The sequence below is a fragment of the Schistosoma haematobium genome, chromosome 2 (genome assembly GCF_000699445.3).
Source record: "Schistosoma haematobium chromosome 2, whole genome shotgun sequence".
Classification (NCBI taxonomy): Eukaryota; Metazoa; Platyhelminthes; class Trematoda; order Strigeidida; family Schistosomatidae; genus Schistosoma; species Schistosoma haematobium.
In genome coordinates, this window is record NC_067197.1 from 11,867,949 (window position 1) to 11,887,730 (window position 19,782).

Genomic DNA, 19,782 nt, shown 5'->3' on the forward strand with positions numbered 1-19,782 from the left:
GTCAAGAATCGCTCAAACTTTCTGAGAAAGCCTAGATGAAAAGAGTTTCATAAAAGACCTTTACCGGAAATTCGGTGGCCAATGTAATCTCCTATTCCCAACGGTGTATCTGATGCAGATCCATGTTCCATTTAGATATTCTTGTACAGTTTATCAAGCCTTTGCCTGTTGATTAAATATTCACATGTAGTGCCTTCACTACCGTGAGAAACTAATGTCTTAAGTATCTTACACTCTGTGACGTCTTTCCATTCCAGGAACTCGGAGCTAGTATAACTAGAAGTCACAAATGAGGGGGTTCGAAAAAATATTTGTGGAATGTTTGATGCATATGTTTTTAGCAGACTAGTTGTCTCGAAAGATGCACACCACGGTGTACTCAAACGCCATCGGGTAAGTACACTTATCCAAACGTATCCAACGTGAGATCAGCATCAGATTCGAAGACTTACAGAATTGCTTAATTCGGAGGATTATTTACTACTACAAGACCAGTAACATTTGAAATCATTTTGCTTACACTTCTTATCAAGATCATCAGGATCGTGGCAAAAATAAAGCGTCCCTTCAAAAAGCCACAAAGTCCAAATATCATTACACGTCATTTCGAACCATGAGAACTCAACGGACTATGTTACTAGAATTACTTACTTTACAAAAGTGGCAACATAATGTCGATTTTCAAGCACTTCACATTAAACGCAAGGCCTTATGCAATCTATCTAGGGCATATAACTTACCAAGTTTATGAAACACACATTGTAATTTGAATTGAGGAGCCAGTCAAAGAAACCCGCGGACTTTGCGTTTCTGATGCTACTTGTAGATTTTTTCAGTGTTATCTCAGGAAGTGTGTTTCTTCTTGGAGTAGTTTCGACAGAATCAAGGACCTATGTAGTGGTAAAGCCAGATGATTTTTGTTATTTCGTGTCCGAAACCATTCTGTCGTATTAGACCAATGTTTAGTCTTATAAGATGACAAGTGGTAGCTTGTTATTTCGTTTAATGTGAATATCAATGGCTTTTTCAATTAATTAAAGAAATTAAGTTGCCGGAATTTTACGTTTCAGAGAGGGGTCTGGTCGTATTTATTCGAATGTATGGAATACGAAAACTACAAGGACTGACTAGCCGCTATTAGTTTAGTAGATGTTATTTCAAAAAATGGATTAATAGAATATGTATCAGAGTCAGTAGTCTTTCTAGTTGATGGTGTTATTTATGCATCTCGGTCTTCACCATAATACGAGGCACTGTATTAACTCGAACTGTCAGACTACATTAGTGGGACGAGATGAAACTAACCACATGGATGGGATACCATTTAATTATTGATGATAATAAAACGGAATTAGTGTTGATCATACAGTCCATAAATGAATGTAAATGTATATGTACACAACTCATATCCATGTCGTTCTGTATGGAAACTTTAGCGATTCATTAACTTGTACTATCACCATATAATGGCATTTTAACATTTGCCAGAGACTAAGTCTCATGGTAAAAAGTGCTAAAGACAGTTCAGAAGTCAATTGGCTGTGGTCAGAACCACATCTTTGTTGAGGTTGCTGAAAAATGTTACCCGTTTCAACATAATTCATAAAGTACAGGTTCATATACTCGACTTTGAATTACACCTTTATTTGAAAGCTAGGGACACTACCAAGTTCGTTGATGATCAACTGGATCTGTCGTCAAATTTTCAAGAGTTGAACAACCAGCACCTCTCATCTCTGTCTATATTGCTGTACCATACTGGTTAGCTTGCATGAGTATGAAAAAAGAAGCCTGATATCTGAAGACATGAAATCAGTCCAAGAAGTTCTTAACGTATCTGGGCCTTGTTGGGAGATGTATGTTTCCAGACAAGAGGCTTTCAGAAATACGGGTTAAAAGATGTATTAGTCTAGCGGGTAGGCATCCTTCGGTGAATCCTCCCTTTGAAATATATCTCAAGAATTAGCTTTAACTACTTTTTGAAACAAACTCCCACTCGCTGATAGCTCGATTTGAATTCAATAGCTGAAAATTTGGTTCTGGACTTTTAATTGCTATTGTTCCAATGAATTTCCTGGACGAGACTATGATTTATGAACGAACCAGTCAGACATAAGATGATGAGTCCTGGGTTTTGGCGCGAAATTCGCCTATAATGTTTTAGCATTATAGCTTAAGACAGTTCATAATGAAAACCCCAAATCTAATTCCTAACCCTAGCCATCAACTGTAAATCACAATTCTAATCCCTCACATTGGTTCATAACCCTCATTTAGTCCTAGTTTGTAGACGAACATTCTCAAGGTCACCTTAACGTTGCTCAGAGGTCGTTCATAAATTATAGTCTCATCAATTTCCTGTTACCAAAGCTGAAAGTATATGTCATCAAACGCGAAATCACGCTTAAATAATTCGAAGGTTATAATCAAGTTTATGTGGCCTATTGTCGTTCAGCGGCCAACTTAATTTTAGTTCCTTTAAACATTTTCCTGCAATTCATCGACATTGAGACATGGTCGGACAAATATTGCGTTCACTGTTATAAGTATTTTTCCATCTCGGTGATTCAATACTACGTCTTTCCTAGTGGGCCCGGAAACGGTTCTCACTCTCCAATGTATAATATTTGTTACAAAAGACATGTGAGATGGATTATTCCCTTGTTTCAGTTGAGTAGTTACATGTATAGTGGGGAAAATGTGTGCGGCAAAATCTTTAGCTTTTCTTCAGAATGACTGATATGTATGAACTACATTAAAACTATTGATTATCTCTTGAATCATTTTGAGGTCTGCTACATTACTTGCAGTTTTGTCTTTTTTTTAGCGTAATCTTCCCTTTGATGGAGTTGTAGATAGTTTCTCGGATGCTGTTAGCCTATTTGGGCCCGAAGTTTTCCACAGAGATGTGAGTTCTTGTCGTGTATACTTATTCCATTTTAAGGGTTACTTAGTAATCGCCAGCCCAATTAACGGATGTTCGTTAATTCAGCCTCCACCCATTAATATTAGCTCAGGAGACTTTAACAAGAATTCATCTGTATCTTTTGTCTCTTATTTTGCTTTAATTCAACGCGGTGGATGTGATTTTGATCTAAAGGTGTTGAATGCTCAACAGAAAGGCTATACTGGAGTTATAGTTTTCAACACAATAAACGACAAGATATTTCCTATGAATGGCGGGGAACGTCAGTCCATTATATTTAATTTAACTTTTCGATGATAATTTCCCTTACAGGTGCTAGTCAAATCTTAATTCCATCTGTTATGGTAGATAAACGTGCTGGGTTAAAATTAATGAATTATTCTATCAATAGTTCTATTAATGGCTCAAGAGAGTAAGTGCAAATTATCATTATAAAGTTTTTCATTTAATGATGTCAAACATTTTCATATATAAATCTGCCAAATTATATTTACAAGAGCTAGCATCATCCCATCGCAGATATCCAGGACTGAAGTTTGATCTTTGTCGACGTATGTACATCCTGAAATAATGGCTCTCCACAGCCCTTTTTGCTTTACAAATTTTTAGCACATTTGGATTGTGTTTAGTAACAGAAACCATGGTGTCAGTTTTATCCTATTTAACCAAGATTCAGTTGTGAATACCAACAATCGGATGTTATAAACTACTACGAATAAAGATTCATACTCTGTAGACAAGGTAATGACTATTCAGACTTATCAAGGAAACTGATATTAAAAATTTGGGAGTTAGTAAAAATACTTCAGAAAAAAATAAGACAATAATCCACTGTCAATTCAGGAGACTGGAATAATTAACAGAACACTTTGAAGAACGGTGTAAGTATCATCCAGCTACCCTTCATTTATCTACTACCGGACAACCTGAATGGAATTTCAATATAAGCCCCTCGACTCTTGAAGGAGTAGAAACAACTATGGCTAGTCTCAATGTGAGGGGAAGCAGCACGTCCTGATGAACTAACACCGGAGATCTTTGAGAACAATAGTCCAATTTCGGCTTTTAGATTGACTGGAATCTTATCTAGAGTTTGAGAACTAGACGTAATTTTATATGACTGGTCTCGATCGCTAGTCGTCCCAGTTTGTAAAAAAACGAAAAAATATCCTCTTATTATGATCACAAAGGAATCAGTTTGGCTAATGCAGTATCTGAAATATTAACCTCAATAGTCATCCAACGCTTAACTAGGGCTCCTGAAGAGCGAACTCGAGAGAAGCAAGTTGGTTTCAGACCTGGACTTGGATGTATAGACCAAATATTCGCCCTTCGCTAGGTTTTAGTAAATAGAAATATCTGCTAACTCCTAACCGCAGTTGTATTTCTCGACCTTCAGGCAGCGTTTGACTCCATATATCGTTAGATTTTATGGCACAGTTTACCATTGAAATGCGTACTAGAAAAGCACGTTAACCCTGTACAGGCCCTCTACTCGAATACTACTGGTTGAATCAAAGTTTATGGCGAACTGTCATCGAATTTGCTAACTTCAAATCGCTTTCGTCAGGGTTTGTCCGCTTTCTCTGTTTTTACTTAACTTTGCCATAGATATTCTTTTAGCGATAACATCGTTTGACATTTTAGAAATTGTCCTTTTACTAGGAGGTTTACTTTTTAACTTAAAATGTTGATGTGTGGGCGAGAATGATAATGATTGGTTGTCTGCTTAGTCAGACATGTAGATAGTCTGATAGGTGTCAGAAGAGTTACATACTCCCCTGTCCTTATTATTATTGTGACTCACTTATTATTGACTGTTCATTGTTGTTGGATTGTGTTGGGTTTTCGATGTGGAAATATATTTATGTTGTGGTCAGGCTAATCACGTGTTCTTGATCTGAGTTGTGTTGAAGTCCTGTAGAATAGACACTGGGAGGGGATCTAGTGTAGATACTCGTCTAATGTAAATTAACGTCCCATACGTGTAAAAGTGGGAACCCAACCGTTATAACATTAGACGAAGTAAAACCGAGCGTTATAACAAATGTGCAGATAATGGTTTGGTTTGGTAAACATGCTGACAAATTGCAGTCTTCTAACCACCTTAAGCAATAATCCAAATGTGTTTTGGATATGTTTCTGTCTATTTAGATTGAAAATGTTGGTTATCTCACTCATCTTGAAAGTTTCGTCAGCCCTGGTGCGTTGGCGTCTGATGAACAGTCAGTCAGTCAGTCAGCTACAACGTAGGATCAGACACATATATGCATCGGTCCAAGTTGCCATACCTCATTAACACAACAAGATGAACACCGGATTCATAAAAGTAGTTACTTCAGAGGTGGTAATATATAAAAGAAGGATTGCAATAAGGATATAGTACTAGGAGAAAGAATTAATTCGTAGAAAGAAAGATATGAAGCGATTTTAATCTCTTAATTTAAGGGAAGACAAAGAGTGTATACACCTACGCCATTGTGATCGATTCTGAGCCCTATTTATCGTCTGATGAACTCTCGACACCAATTCAGGAAGCCTTGTTGGTTCTTGCCATACCTGTGTCACTTGTTGCATAGACGAGATCCTCATCTACCGATTAAAAGATGAGTTTACTGTCCAGCAGTTCGCTCTATTTTTCTTTATGTCTATGAAATGGACTTTAAAAATAGAGGATATTCGTAAATTACTAGTATTCGATCATCGGTATCTTGAAAACATAGGTCGTGTAAGTAGGGAATACCGAGTAAACAATTCTGGGGTTACGTGCACAGTACTAGGTGAGTATGGCAAATCGATTGACGAGATATTGATTCTTCATCTACTGAGCTGGTTAGGGAATGTATTACGCATGTCCACTTATCGACTACCTTGACGCACGATGATGACGGGTGTTGAAGGGTGTCGGAAGAAAACTAGGGATACCCAAACCAAGATATAGCATCAGTCCATGAAGCGACTGAATATTGGATTAAGCCATGTAGTTAGGTGGAGACTACCTTGTTGGAGTCCGCGTGGTTATCGCAACCAATGTTTAGACGCTTTGAATGACATGGCCCAAAATCATTGGTAATGGTTCAGGTGTATTCACTCGTTTTCTTTCTTTGGACCCTAGGTTTTTAAGTTCCTCATATATTTTTTCCATTGTTTCACCAATTTATCTTTTTATCGAGTTGTATCATGGATGTCTAATATTTTCTATTACCATTAATACTGTTACTACGTCTACTACTCTTATATTTATCCTAGTAATTCCATCTTACTGTACTAATGGGGTATGGCAACTTGAATCGATATACAAATGTATCAGCTGCTACGTTGCACTTGATTAGGGTCGGGAACCAGGCTATCAAAAAGAAGAGTCAGTAAACGAATTCTCACTTCTCAATAGGCTGATCAAAACAAGAAATCATATGCGAAACCAAACCTCATAAATCAAATGTTTAGTTATCTATCTGATGGCACACAACAACTGCTTACGTAAATTAATTAGAAGAGCCAAAACTGAATACAGGATTCTCACTACGCGTCAAAATGATCAAAGCCGTTCTCTGACCGTTTTCCTTAAAAATAACTGAATAATTTAACGGATATGAAGTAATTAGAGAAGTTACTTTTTGAAAGTGTTAATGATGAGGATAAAGCTCCACGATTAAAACCATCTATTTTGAAAGATATACACCACTAAACGTCCCTTTTATATTATACAAAATCAAGCAAGTAGTAGTAAATAAACTTTCAATCTTACTCTTTTCGGGTGTTCACAATATTTAACTTCACTTGAAAATGTAATAAAAAGCGTAGAATGTGTTGCTAAAGCTTGTCATTGATTTTCTACTTTAATGCTTTTGAAATGCATTGATAACATTTTAAAGGTCAAGTATGACTTTCAAAAACACAACCGTTTTATCTAACCTCACTAAGTAACCTGCCAGATATCTATCACATTTTAATTCAGTCCAGACCAATTGTGTAATAGTTTTGGAGAATAAAAGATTTTTATGTATCGAATTCATTCCTGCTCATCATTAATTGGATCTAGCTAAACATTAGTTATTGGTAATTATCGTTTAAAAAGTCGTATGTTGAACTTCAGTCATTCTTTTTCTACCAACGTACTTGGAAATACACTAATCATCCAGTTACTGTCTGTTCCAGACTATGTTTCACTTATTCGTTGACTATTGTGTTTGGCTTTACTTTAAAGCTAACAGCGAAGTGACTTTCCCCATTCCATTTTTTACTACATTAAAAGAATGAAACTGTTTTAACTCGTGAGAGTTTCCATCCTCCCACTATTTCAGGTACATCCAACTGACGAGTCTCAAATAAGGCGAGAAACGCATCTGAATTTTGTTGTTAGTCACTGTTTAAATTTCCTAAAAAATTGTGATTATGCTTGTAGTAATTTGACTTATTTGCTTTCTAACAGTCTCATTATATGGGCGAATGCACGAAACCTCAGTCATATACACTAAAAACAATGATTTGACCACTCTAAGCAACAATGCAAGCATGTTCGGGATGCGATTCTCTCCCTCGAAATGCAAAATGTTGCTTCACGACTGGGTTACATCGACACCCAAACTAGTGATAGGGAGTGAAGTAGTTGAGTGTGTCGACCGCTTCACATATCTTGGAAGTCTCATCAGCCCTTGTGGTTTGGTGTGTGACGAAATCTCAGCACGGATACAGAAGGCTCGACTAGCTTTTGCCAACTTGCGTCATTTATGGCGTAGGCGAGATATCCATCTATCAACCAAAGGACGTGTTTACTGCGCAGCAGTTCGTCCCGTCCTACTTTATGGCAGTGAAACATGGCCGGTAAGAGTAGAGGATATTCGTAGGTTACTAGTATTCGATCATAGGTGTCTTCGAAACATTGCTCGTATATCATGGGACCATCGAGTAAGTAACACAGTTGTCAGGGAACGGGTACTAGGTAAGGATGGCAAATCAATTGGTGAAGTAGTGAAACTTCATCAGTTGAGATGGCTGGGACACGTGTTACGTATGCCCAACGACCGACTACCTCGACGTGCGATGTTCAGTGGTATAGGAGTAGGCTGGAAGAAAGCTAGAGGCGGCCAAACCAAAACATGGCACAAGTCCATGAAGTCACTGACAAGTGGACTGAGTCATGTTGGTAGGTGTAGACTACCTGGTTGGGGACCACGAGATGATAGCAACCGATGGTTAGAGACCCTGAATGACATGGCTCAAAATCGTTTGGAATGGCGCAGGTGCATCCACTCTTTGTGTTCTCCCAAATTCTAATCTTCTGAATTCTTCATGTCCCTTTTTTCCTCTTTCCAAATTTATTTCACTGGATTATACTCTTTAAATAACATCTCAAAACCCTAATCTTCCCGATTACTGCTTATACTCTTGCTACCTCTACCACTACGGGATTTGAATCGATAACTGCATCTCTGTGCTAATATGGTGTGGCAACTCGAACTGATGTACATACATACGAAGTTCTACGTTGTTACTGACTGACTGACTGACTGATGATTTGAATTATGGTTTAGCATTTTGGGCACTTCATATCCACTATTCATTTCAGTGGTTATTAATTTATTTACTGCATATCTGAAAAGAATTTTACAGTTAAAAGTAACTAGAATGATTTTAATAAATTAAATGTATTCACTAATAATGAAGTAGCAACTCCGCCTGTAGCTCTTCTAGGAACCAGACAACATACCAGCCGAAGCAACGAAGTCAGACATAGAAGTAATTGCAAACATGTTCCACGTTCTATTCAGAAAGATTTGGGAGGAGGAACAAGTGCCAACAGACTGGAAAGTAGGATACCTCATGAAGATACCAAAGAAAGGAGATCCGAGCAAGTATGAGAGCTGTTTTGCAGAGGCATTACACCACTATGAATACCGGTAAACGTTTTCAATAGAAAATTGTTGAACCGGATGAGAGGCTCAGTAGACACCAAACTTCTAGATCAGCAGACCGGAATTCGAACTCAATGGAGCTCGAAACAACTGTCAACCAATACCAAAGTCGAAATCTTTAATGCAAGCATCAAGGCAGTTCTATTGTACGGTGCTGAAAGTTGGAGAACTACTACAACTGTTATCAAAATGTACAAGTATTTATAAACCATTGTCTACAGAAGATACTGAATGTTCGTTGGTCGGGAGAGAACAAACCAGCTTCCAACTGAAGAAATCAAGAAAAGACGCTTGGGTGGGCCGACCATGCATTGAGTAAGTCATCAAAATGCATTACGAGTCAAGCCCTAACTTGGAATCCTGTAGGGGAGAGGAAAGAAGAAAAACCAAGAAACACATTACATCGGAAATCGGAGGCAGATATCAAAAAAATGGGTAGCACCTGGAAAAGATTGTCCAGGAAAGAATCGGATGGAAAATCCTGTTGTGTAGTCTATGCTTCTCCACTAGGGACAATAGGCTTAAGTGAGTAGGTGACGACGTAACATATCAAAAAAGGTTTATTGTCAGTCAGTTAGTCAGTGATATGCCAAGTAAAACCTGACATATATGTGCATCGGTCCTAGTTGCTGTATTACATTAGCACAGCGAGATACTATTATTTCAAGACAAATCCTGGAATAGTACAAGTAATAACATAGGTATAGAAAAAGAAAACAAAACAGGTATAAGAAGATTTCAGGATTAACGTTCTAAAGGAACTCAAAAAGTGAATGCACCTGCTCCATTGCGAAGGATTCTAATCTATTCCATCCATAGTCTCTAACTATTAATTACGATAATCACGTGGACCCCAATCAGGTAATTACTTATCATCACATGGCTACGTTTTACTTAGTTTTTCCCTCAATTTTACTGTTCATTTTATGTCTCCCTTAAATGATATATTCGAATTTAATATTATAATTTTTAATACTTTCCATTTATAGATTTATGATAAGTATCGTAAGCTTTTATGGTTTACCATTGAAATATGTACTTCTTGCACTTTTGATTGTTGTTGGCATTTCATTGCTGATCCTTGTAATTGCATTTACTATTCATTTATGCCGTTTTTGGCGTCGAATACGTCGTGGTCGTCTATCACGACGACATTTACGTCAATTAGTTTTAAAACGTTTTAAAAAAGGTAAGCTTTATTTTTGTTTAAATATATATAAATTTAAGATAATAATTTATTCGATTGTTTTCAAAATCCAATAACTGGTGTATGTGATCCTATTACCAGGATGATATTCAAAAATCCAATCTAATATCGTACATAATCATCATAGTTGGCTTGAAAATTTGCTTAATGGTCAGCATTCACACTACAAAATTGTATTGAACTACTCTCCGAATTCGAATTAACCAAAACAAATAAGTACATCATGTAATTTATACCGTAAAATAATTCGTTTTCATTGAAATATTGGTAAATTGCTTAAAATAAGTAGGTTGCGAACATCATACAGAAACGATATTTAATAGTAAGTGAAACGATACATTGTTTAAATCTCACTACTGTAGAACCTCATACTAACTGTTAACTATGTCAACTAGATTGTCTATTTTTCTATTCGAATTGGATGTGTAACATAGCATGGTTGAGATAACAAGAATATCCAATTGTTAATAAGTTGGAAAAAGTGTAGTATTTGTTGAAAGCAGACTCTTAATGGGAACCATACTTTTGATCAGTCATAGAGGCAAAGGGATAAAGGGTAAATCGGACAAATCTCAGGTCATTAAAAGTTTTCACCCTCACTAATGTTTTCCTATATATGTACGTTTTTGATGTGAGACCTTTTGTAACTCGCTTTTTTGTGGATAAATACAATAGGCCCCTACTCTTTGTTGTGTATAAACTATACTTCATTCCTCAAACTGTATCACACCCGTAAACTGACATAAGATACTCATTTTGCGTAGTTATAGTTGTGCTTACTAAACATTAGCTTATCTTACTTGACTTATAAGTGATTTAAGTTTGTTAAACCACTGGATGATTAGTTATCAACCATTCCGACTTCGGCTTGATCTGCTGGGTAGTATCATTAGCCTTCATACTTTGGATGTGGCTCTTACCCAAATACCTAGTGAATGAATTTATTTACATTGAAATTTTATGAAGTATCCTAGAAGTTAAGGACTTTTCTTCAGTGTTACCCTAGTGATAACTATTAAATAGTGTTAATAGTAGTTGTAGTGGGATAAAGTTTTTGTATTTTTGTTGACCTTATGTGCACGTGTATCAGTTTGTTGCTGTTCTCATAGCACATAAATCTAAAACATTTTTATTGTCAAAAGCAAAGAGACATTCTTTCTCATGCTATGTTACTGAATTTAGGTAGATTATATACTGTTTAATTCATTAATGAAGCGTTAATGAACCCTACTGTTTAATTATCATCTGTCTAGAATGTATTTTTATCCGAATATGCTACTATCTTTTTTCCCACGGTTTATTTCTGAATAAACTAGGTCTGGATCCATATGATGTATGTTGTATATGTCTAGAGGACTATGTGGATCGAGATAAACTACGCCTATTACCATGTCAACACGGTATGTTTATGCATAGATATACAATATTTCGTTCATGTCATTCTGAGTTACTTTTTCTTGTTTTTCGCTTGTCTAGTACTTTTTTATTTTATGAATTCATTCTTTTTTCTTAAGTCATATTGTCATTCCGAGCTACCTTTTCTTGTTTTTGCTTGTCTAGTACTTTTTTATTTTGTGAATTCATTCTTTTTTCTTAAATCATATTGTCCATATCCGATCTTTTCTACTTGCGGAATTAAAAAATTGATCGTATAAAGAGAAATCATGACATCTAATATAATCAGTACTCTATGTAATTTATGTTATGATGAAAACCAGAATATAATACATCAGTATCTGGCAGTCAAAATAGAGGATGAACTGTAGAAAAACTTGATTTTCGAGGTACAGCAACCAATACAATACAAATTGGTTTAACTTCATAGATATGGTAAAGAAAACATGGCTTTCAGGCATACAGAAATTTAGCGAACTGAAAGCGATGTTAGAGTCATAAAAAAGCAAAGATCAAGCAAAAAATTAAATTAGAAAGGAAGGGCACTTGAGGTTATCATTTCTAGTAAAATTTCAGCACCGTGAAACCAAACATGAGAAATCTTTTGATCGTCTTAGCAGGTTAATTGCTGATTATACGTAAACCTGTATATATATATATATATATATATATATATATATATATATATATATATATATATATATATATATATATTAAGAGTGTTGACTTCATTTTGGGCTTTTGCATTTTATTCGCATACATATTTTATTATGTTTTGGTGTCATTCTCCCTCGTTCAAATCATATGATTTAGTGTAGTAGATAGACATATAGCTGTACTCCGTAAATTATTATTCAAGTATATATATATTTTTTTCCAAATTAAAATCTGTGACTTGAAAAATATGCAAGAGATAGTTGTCGATTTGTTTAGTAGAAATAATTTAAAGTTTATTGTCTGGTGTTTTGTTTCTCTCTGTGTGTGTCTGCTTAGTACTTACTGTTCACTTAGTTGTTTGTTTCCATTTCATGTGATCAACACATTCATGTATTTTCCTCTGTATATGCATATTATGCTTAGTGCTGATTAGCAGTAATCGATTTGTTTTGATTATAAGTTACGCTAAATAGCACTCTGAGTTCATTGAATAAAATAATAATTCAAACTGAAGTTTGACTGTCAAGCCTGTGACTTAATAAATATAAATCAAGAGCTTAACGTCATCATTCAAGTTTGTTGTTCAAGTAATCGTTTTCTGGAAATAAACGATTGATATATTTAGTACGTAACGGTAGCACATTTCTTTTGGCACGTGCTTTGCACCTTCTAAGTTTAAATTATTTTCACAAAACTGGTAGAACTCTGTGCCTGCACTCACTCTTGGCAGTCAGCAGTTAGAAGTAGTTGAGAAGTTCTTGTATCTAGGTAGCTATGTAAGTGCTGGTAGTGGAGCGAGTGATGAGATCTATTTACGTATAGTGAAAGCCATGGTGGCTTAAACCAATCTGTGCTATCTTTGGGGCCTTCGTGATGTTGGTTTGGTTGTAAATGGTCGGATTTACAACGGTTGATTAGAGGCGTTTTGCTCTATGCTTGTGAAACCTGGTTTCTTCGAGTTGACGACAATTAAATTTGTTTCACCGTCTTGGAACACCGACTTCGGTGTCTTGGACAAGCCATACGAATAACGTCCCAGAGAATTCCACTCCGTGCATTATTTGCCGACAATACGATCGGTCGGAAATAGCTGAGGGCTGGTAAGTGTATGACATCGTGTTGTAGTGTGGTAGAAAGCTATACGGGCCCGGGACCTGTTATTATTGTTATTTATTATTTGAACACATTAGCATTAGTACAAGGAGGCACCAAATATATATGCGTTGCAAAAAATCATTTAGTTTTTATGGAGACTGGGATACTACTGCCCGGGCGCCCAAACCGCAGCAGTGGTTTTCTTAGAGGGCTACACTCCGAGCCCTTAAACTAAAGGTCTGATCCACAAGTGGGGTGAACAGAGAAATAAAGAAGCCATGACAAACAACAGCTACTCTTTGGGACGTTATTCCGCTTAATTCAAAGTTTCCAATATACTAATATTTAGTTTTGTCCCTAGTTTATTCTATAAACCATAAGCTTTCGTTTGATGTATCGTTTGCTGCCATACCCTTTTCTGTTCCAAAGCTATTATAATTCAAACATAGCCTTTTGTACTTTATTTTTCTACCCTAATGCCCAGTTTGGATGTATTTGTATTTTTCTAATTGTTTGTTCGTTGTGGTTATGTTAGTCATCTATTTATTCATGTATCTTACACTAATCTGAATTGGAGTTGAGAAACGGGAATAAGTCGAGTGATGTTCCAGTTGACTCTTTTCTATCTCACGTCAACCAATCAGGTAGTAAAATAGTTTTCGTCTCTACCCAAGGTCATTAGTCTCGATTCGGACTCACGCATTTCTAGCCCCAAGGTTAAACCAGTTAGCCTATTGTGTCAAGTCCTTAACCTGTATGGAGACAGGTTCTCTCCTCTATATTATATATTAGACAGATCAAGGACGTAACAAGCTAGTGGAGGAACATTAGGAGATGCAGTCCCGTGCTGGTCGAGAATAGGTTCATACTATATTTGTTCCCTAAAGATCCCATGTGCATCATTATTTTAGAATCGGGGTTTTCCAACTCCTCTAGATGGATCCTCTGTACCCACCACCACCTCGGTTAAAGCGTGGGACATTTGCTTTTCGTCCTCTCAATTTCGTTAAACACCCCATCACGAGAAGGCAGTGAGTAGGACTTCCTTGAAATTTGCTGTATACGCGTGGCCATATGAGAGCATTTCGAGGAGAGTTAGCTCTCCTTACCCTCAGCTGTAGAAGGATATTGGGGGTTCTCTCGGTTCTTCGCGACTTTCTGGTTGGGGTCCTAGGGATTGTTCAACACAGTCGCTTGAGACGTTATTAGAAACCAGTGGTGATCCTACTGTAACTTTTTTACTTCCTTCACATAAGTGCGAGGTACTTCTTCAACTGAAAGAACCCTTGTATTTTTCGTAACCGAATTACTATTATTATTTCACTTTTACGCCAATTCCTATTCATTTTCGTTCTGTTTTTATTATACTCATCTTCGTTTCTCGATCTGTACACAATTTCATTTCCTTATCGAGTGGCGCATATATATTTTGGTCCCCCTGTATACCAATATTTATGTGTCTAAATTTATAAAACAAAACACAGTATGCGAAGTTTCTTAGCATACAATCAATTTCAGTCATTACTCTTAGTCAGCCTAAGTGAAATGAAGAACAACAGGAAAAAGCGAGAATGTATATTAAATTTTATGTACTAACTGTTCTTCCCTCCTATTCAACAGATATCAAAATACATAATTTTATAGTAGTCAACACTTGATTATTTTCTTCGTGATAACGCATGTAAGGAAATCTATATATGCATGATCTTCGGTGACCAAAATAGATTTTAAGGTTAAACTCATCAAACTTTCTTTTTAACGGTAACCTACTCACAGAAACTATGTTTCTATTTTTTCGTAAGCAATCCATCGACGTTCATGGTCGTAATTGTATTTTTATATATCTAAGGTAGCCGTAATTTAATCCTTGATCGAACTAATGAGCAGCAGTCATAAGTAAACATCGTTTGAATGATCCAAGTATCTTTGACTTGTTTGTCAAATAATATAGAAGGTAGGAGGGTAAGAATTGTTATCTCAGTCCATAAGTATGTACCGGATAAATGTGGGGTGATAACATAAATTAGAGACCTGTTGTCAGCTAATCACAGTTTAACTAGATCATTATTGTTGACTTGGAAAGCTACACACTTCTGGCCTAACTTGCGAAAAACATGACAACCTTTGTTTATTTGAAATAGCCATCATTTTGAGTTACATGAAGCATTTCTTCGATTTGTAGTAAATCAATCCGGACGATTGATAACTAAGGTGACCTTCAACTTTAAGGTCATTAGGCAGAGTGAGTTTAAAAAGTACACATCAAGTAATGAAAATAAAGAGTGAAGAAAAATCCGAAGACATTAAACATCTTATTCGTCAAAGTAAAGTTGTAGAGTGCTTTTATTTTCATACTTGATTTTTATCATGGCACTACAGATAGATATAAGAATGCATTTTATCTGTCACTTTCGTAGATACAAAATTCTACATGATCTCACCTTTGTCGAATATCAATTCATGTATAGATAGTTATAATGTATATTTTAAACCTTTACAGCTTTTCATATGAAATGTATTGATCCCTGGTTACTATGTAATCGTCGACGTTGTCCAATATGTAATCAAATAGTTGAATTACCCGGCGCACCTTCAACATCTGATGAAACTGAAACAGTAGGACCTAATAATAATAATAATGGTTTTTTACTATACATACCAAGAAGACTATTGAATCTCATTAGACGTCATTCTCATGAATCAATGAGTACTAGACGCCGTTCGGTAGAATCCGATCAATCTAATGAACATTATCAAATTGATGAAGAGCATACTCCGTTACTACAAACTGATGCAATTCAAAATCATCATGTTTGTAGTGATAATGTCATACATAATTCTTCCCTAATATCAAGACGTCCTGAAATTCATTCTTCATCACAAGTTGGTATGTTTAAGCGTACTTTTTTTATATTCTATTTTAGTTTACGTTAACATTATCAATGGATCATGTTTATTTTCGTAACATTTTGTATTGGAAGTCTTCATTGATAATTGCAGCTTGCATCACGTAGTAATTTTGTTTAGATAACCACTGAAAGCTATGGAAGACTGGACAGTTGTTTCGCCCATCTAGTATGAAACTCATCATCAGTGTATATCCACAACTCTGTCCAGGAGTAAACCTAGAACAATGAGATTTTGTAGCGACCTCATCACTCTTTAACCACCAAGTTGACATCCAATAGTTCACAATTCTTATTCCAGTCAATTCGTGATTATTTGAGGGTTATTTATCTCTAAATAGTAGGTTAAAACTTTATGGAGATTTACTGCATATAATTCAAATTCTCAACCCTACAACATTGGATGCCTTCATTAATCAATAAATGCTTATTTATATTCTAGACATTGAGTTCGAATCAGTTATGATAAAGCGGTCAGTTATTTCCTCGAAGATTTATTGTATCTGCAGAAAAGCGTGTAGTAAGTGTTAAACTGAAGGTACCGATTGTATGATAAATACCATATTTTGCGCGTTTGACCACATATTAATACATCATTATTCACAAATCAGCGTAATATATTCTCATGATGACCCAACGTCACCAAATGTAAAGCAAGCACATAGTGGTTCCGTAGATCTATCACCTAGAGAAAAACTTACCAACCTCAGGTAAACTAATGACATTGTTCTACCGTACAATGATACATATGCTATCCGAATCTCACTTAATTAGTTGGAAATCGGCATCTGTACTTTACACCTAAATTCATAGTATGTCTGCAAGACTGATAAGATTCTATCCTTGCATTCACTTTCTGTGCTGAACCTCTGAAAATAGTTTTGTCAGTCCTTGTGATGTCTTGACTGCTGAGATCAGTCTACAGTTAACGAAGTCAGAATAGCTCATTTCAATCTGAGTCACTTTTCTCACCTTCATTATGTTAGCTGGGCTGTAAAATGTCGGGTTTACAGTGCGTCACCATGAGCAGTTCTGCTCTGTACTGGGAGTGTTTAATGACTCGGGGTTCACTCACCATCGTCTCCGGAGAAACGGTCACATTGATTGGTAATATCATCTTACCAATACTGAGGTTCACTAATGTGTTTGGACGCTGTAACTATAAATCAGGTAATGTCACCAACTTTGAGATTTTAATCATGTATTATGAAGGTCGTTGCACTCGCTTCCATACTGTACATTATTTACTCGCTCTAGGATTGTTTGGAAAAGGCGAGAAGGTGTTCAGTTTATCACTTGGCATTGCAGTATGAAAGATGTATCTTGTATAACACATTAATTTCCATTGATTCTTCAAATTAGTCAACTAATTTCATTATAAATTATGAATAAATAATCATTCTGTATCAATAAAAATAATATATTTGTAATATCCCAATGATTAGTAGATATTACAAATATATTACTTTATTTATAGAAATCTACTCAATGTTCAATTTATTTTAAATTATCAAGTTAAACATTGGTAATGACACAAAATCATTCCGTATGTTATTCCAAGTATTTTCAATTTGTTGGTATTTTTTTAGATGAAGATGATGAAATGTTGCGTTCCGATTTGGTTGATCTAAAACAATCATCTGGTCGATCAAGTTCAAGTCCACCGGCTATTGAATCTTTGAATAATTGTAATGATTTAAATAATGATCCTTTCAATATATTCCCATCAACATCATCATCAAATTTAATTCAACAAAAGTTATCTCCAAATTCATTAGCATCATCTTCTATTGAATCAAAAAGAAATACGCTTGAATTACCTCAAATGACCATCACAGTTACATCAAATATATTATCAACTACATTAGAGATGAAAACTGAAGATACAGGAGATGATGTATTAATCACTGATGTTAAAATGTAAGAACCGTATAAAAAATGATTCATATTTATTTGGATAAATAGTATTCTACAAAATTTAATAATGATAAGATTATAATTACCACTTTGTTATTGTATCCAAGTGAATACTCATACAGTATATATAAACAGCAATAATCTTTGTTATTTCACATGGTTTCTTGATTCCCAGTTATTTTCATTGAAATAAGTGTGCATATTATTAAACTATTACTTCATCGTTATCATAGTAAGAGTAATTGTTTGTGTTCTAACTAAAGATATACTTATTATTACTATTGTTACACTATTTCAAATAGATTCCAAGCAAAAAAACATTGTGTTCATGTTCACATCAATTAATTAAACGTAACTACTATAGTTCTTCCAACCAATTTGTATGTATGTATGTATGTATGTATGTATGTATGTATGTATGTATGTATGTATGTATGTATGTATGTATGTATGTATGTGAACGTCATACAAAATAAACTTCATATAGAAGAAAATCTTATTTTATTAAGCTTCACTGTAATATTAATAATAATAATCACAACTACTCCCGTCAGATTCTTTTTGCTCTGATGTTCTCTTTTTTTTAATTCTTGTTCCTTTTTTTTAAATCAATTACATTCATCGTTTCTCTCATTGTTATTTTCTTGCAAAAACGAAGAATTATTTTTGGGCTGTGTTGTATTTTTTAATTAATAATTATTATCATTGAAAAAAAAATTTTTTTTGCACATTTTCCATGTATATGATTTAGTTCACTGTCACAAATAGGTGCAGTAGAGAGATAGATAGATAGAGAAAAGTAAAGATTGAGGAGTGTAATACATAGAGAAACAAGAGAATATTCATTGGAACACAATTTATTATCATAATTTCATTTTGTAAAAGAAAACAATACGAATCAGACTGATCACTTCGTCTCACAATCAGACATTTATTCTCTCTTCAGTTCGTTTTCTTTTTTTTCATCACCACTTCTTTCTGTTTCTTTTTTTGTATACCTATATATGCGAAATAAATTTCTGTGTAATCTTTACGTAGTTTTGTTTTTATTTATTTATTTATAGTTATTTATACTTTTTAAACAATTTTAGTTATCAGAAGGGGTTTTATGGAGATTGTAGTAATTTCAATAGTTAAGATCATGAGTTAATTGAAGCTAGATCACCATTGAAAACCTGAAAGCATTGGACGGCCGTTTCGTTCTATTATGGGACTCCTCATCAGTCCGCATCTCTGAAAAATTCCCATCATGTTAAAACATATATATATGAACGAAGAATATTATTTTCAATAAATTTTCTTCAGGTTCTACAATTATATATTCAAATTACTAATTTGAAAAGTGGCCAGGTTTGAGGCTAAATACATCGTTTAAAACTGTAGGATAAGAATTTAGGATTGTTTATAGTATAAAATAAAAGAATAATGACTAATATATCGTGTTAATAGCGATCTGCTCAAACCCTTCAGGCGGCTGAATGAATAACTATTCGGATGAAAACGCTGGAGGTTTATGTCCAAAAGAAATATGTCCAACCGCTCGTTTAACCTTGGCCAACTGATAACCTAATTAATCTATAGTAAATTTCGTGCAATTGATTTTGTTCATATTTAATTCGGTTAGGCCCTTTTTTAACTTATTTAACGGATAGAGTCAACTATATCACTATACCTTTATTATTGTTTCACTTGTATGAATATGTATGTTTGAGCATTGCTTACTGCATACGCATGTATTCATTCTGCTAGCATTACAGTTATTTA

At 35.1% G+C, this 19,782-nt stretch overlaps 1 protein-coding gene across 1 annotated transcript; it reads left to right on the top strand.

The window, feature by feature from the left end:
- Positions 1-785: 785 nt before the first annotated feature.
- Positions 786-19,047, top strand: MS3_00010748 (uncharacterized protein). Its single transcript, XM_051219144.1, has 8 exons — positions 786-900; positions 2,828-2,908; positions 2,945-3,188; positions 3,239-3,338; positions 9,831-10,030; positions 11,365-11,448; positions 15,696-16,082; positions 17,691-19,047. The coding sequence occupies exons 1-8, from the start codon at positions 814-816 to the stop codon at positions 18,023-18,025; spliced, it is 1,518 nt and encodes a 505-aa protein (XP_051067491.1). The 5' UTR covers positions 786-813; the 3' UTR covers positions 18,026-19,047.
- The last annotated feature ends 735 nt before the right edge of the window (positions 19,048-19,782 follow it).

What these genes read in the sequence shown, in the direction of transcription:
- MS3_00010748 (XM_051219144.1), top strand. Translation starts at nt 814, where the DNA reads ATGCTACTTGTAGATTTTTTCAGTGTTATCTCAGGAAGTGTGTTTCTT. An exon ending in TCCTATGAATGGCGGGGAAC is followed by an intron (nt 3,189 to 3,238) that starts GTCAGTCCATTA and finishes TTTCCCTTACAG; the next exon opens with GTGCTAGTCAAATCTTAATT. An exon ending in CCTATTACCATGTCAACACG is followed by an intron (nt 11,449 to 15,695) that starts GTATGTTTATGC and finishes AAACCTTTACAG; the next exon opens with CTTTTCATATGAAATGTATT.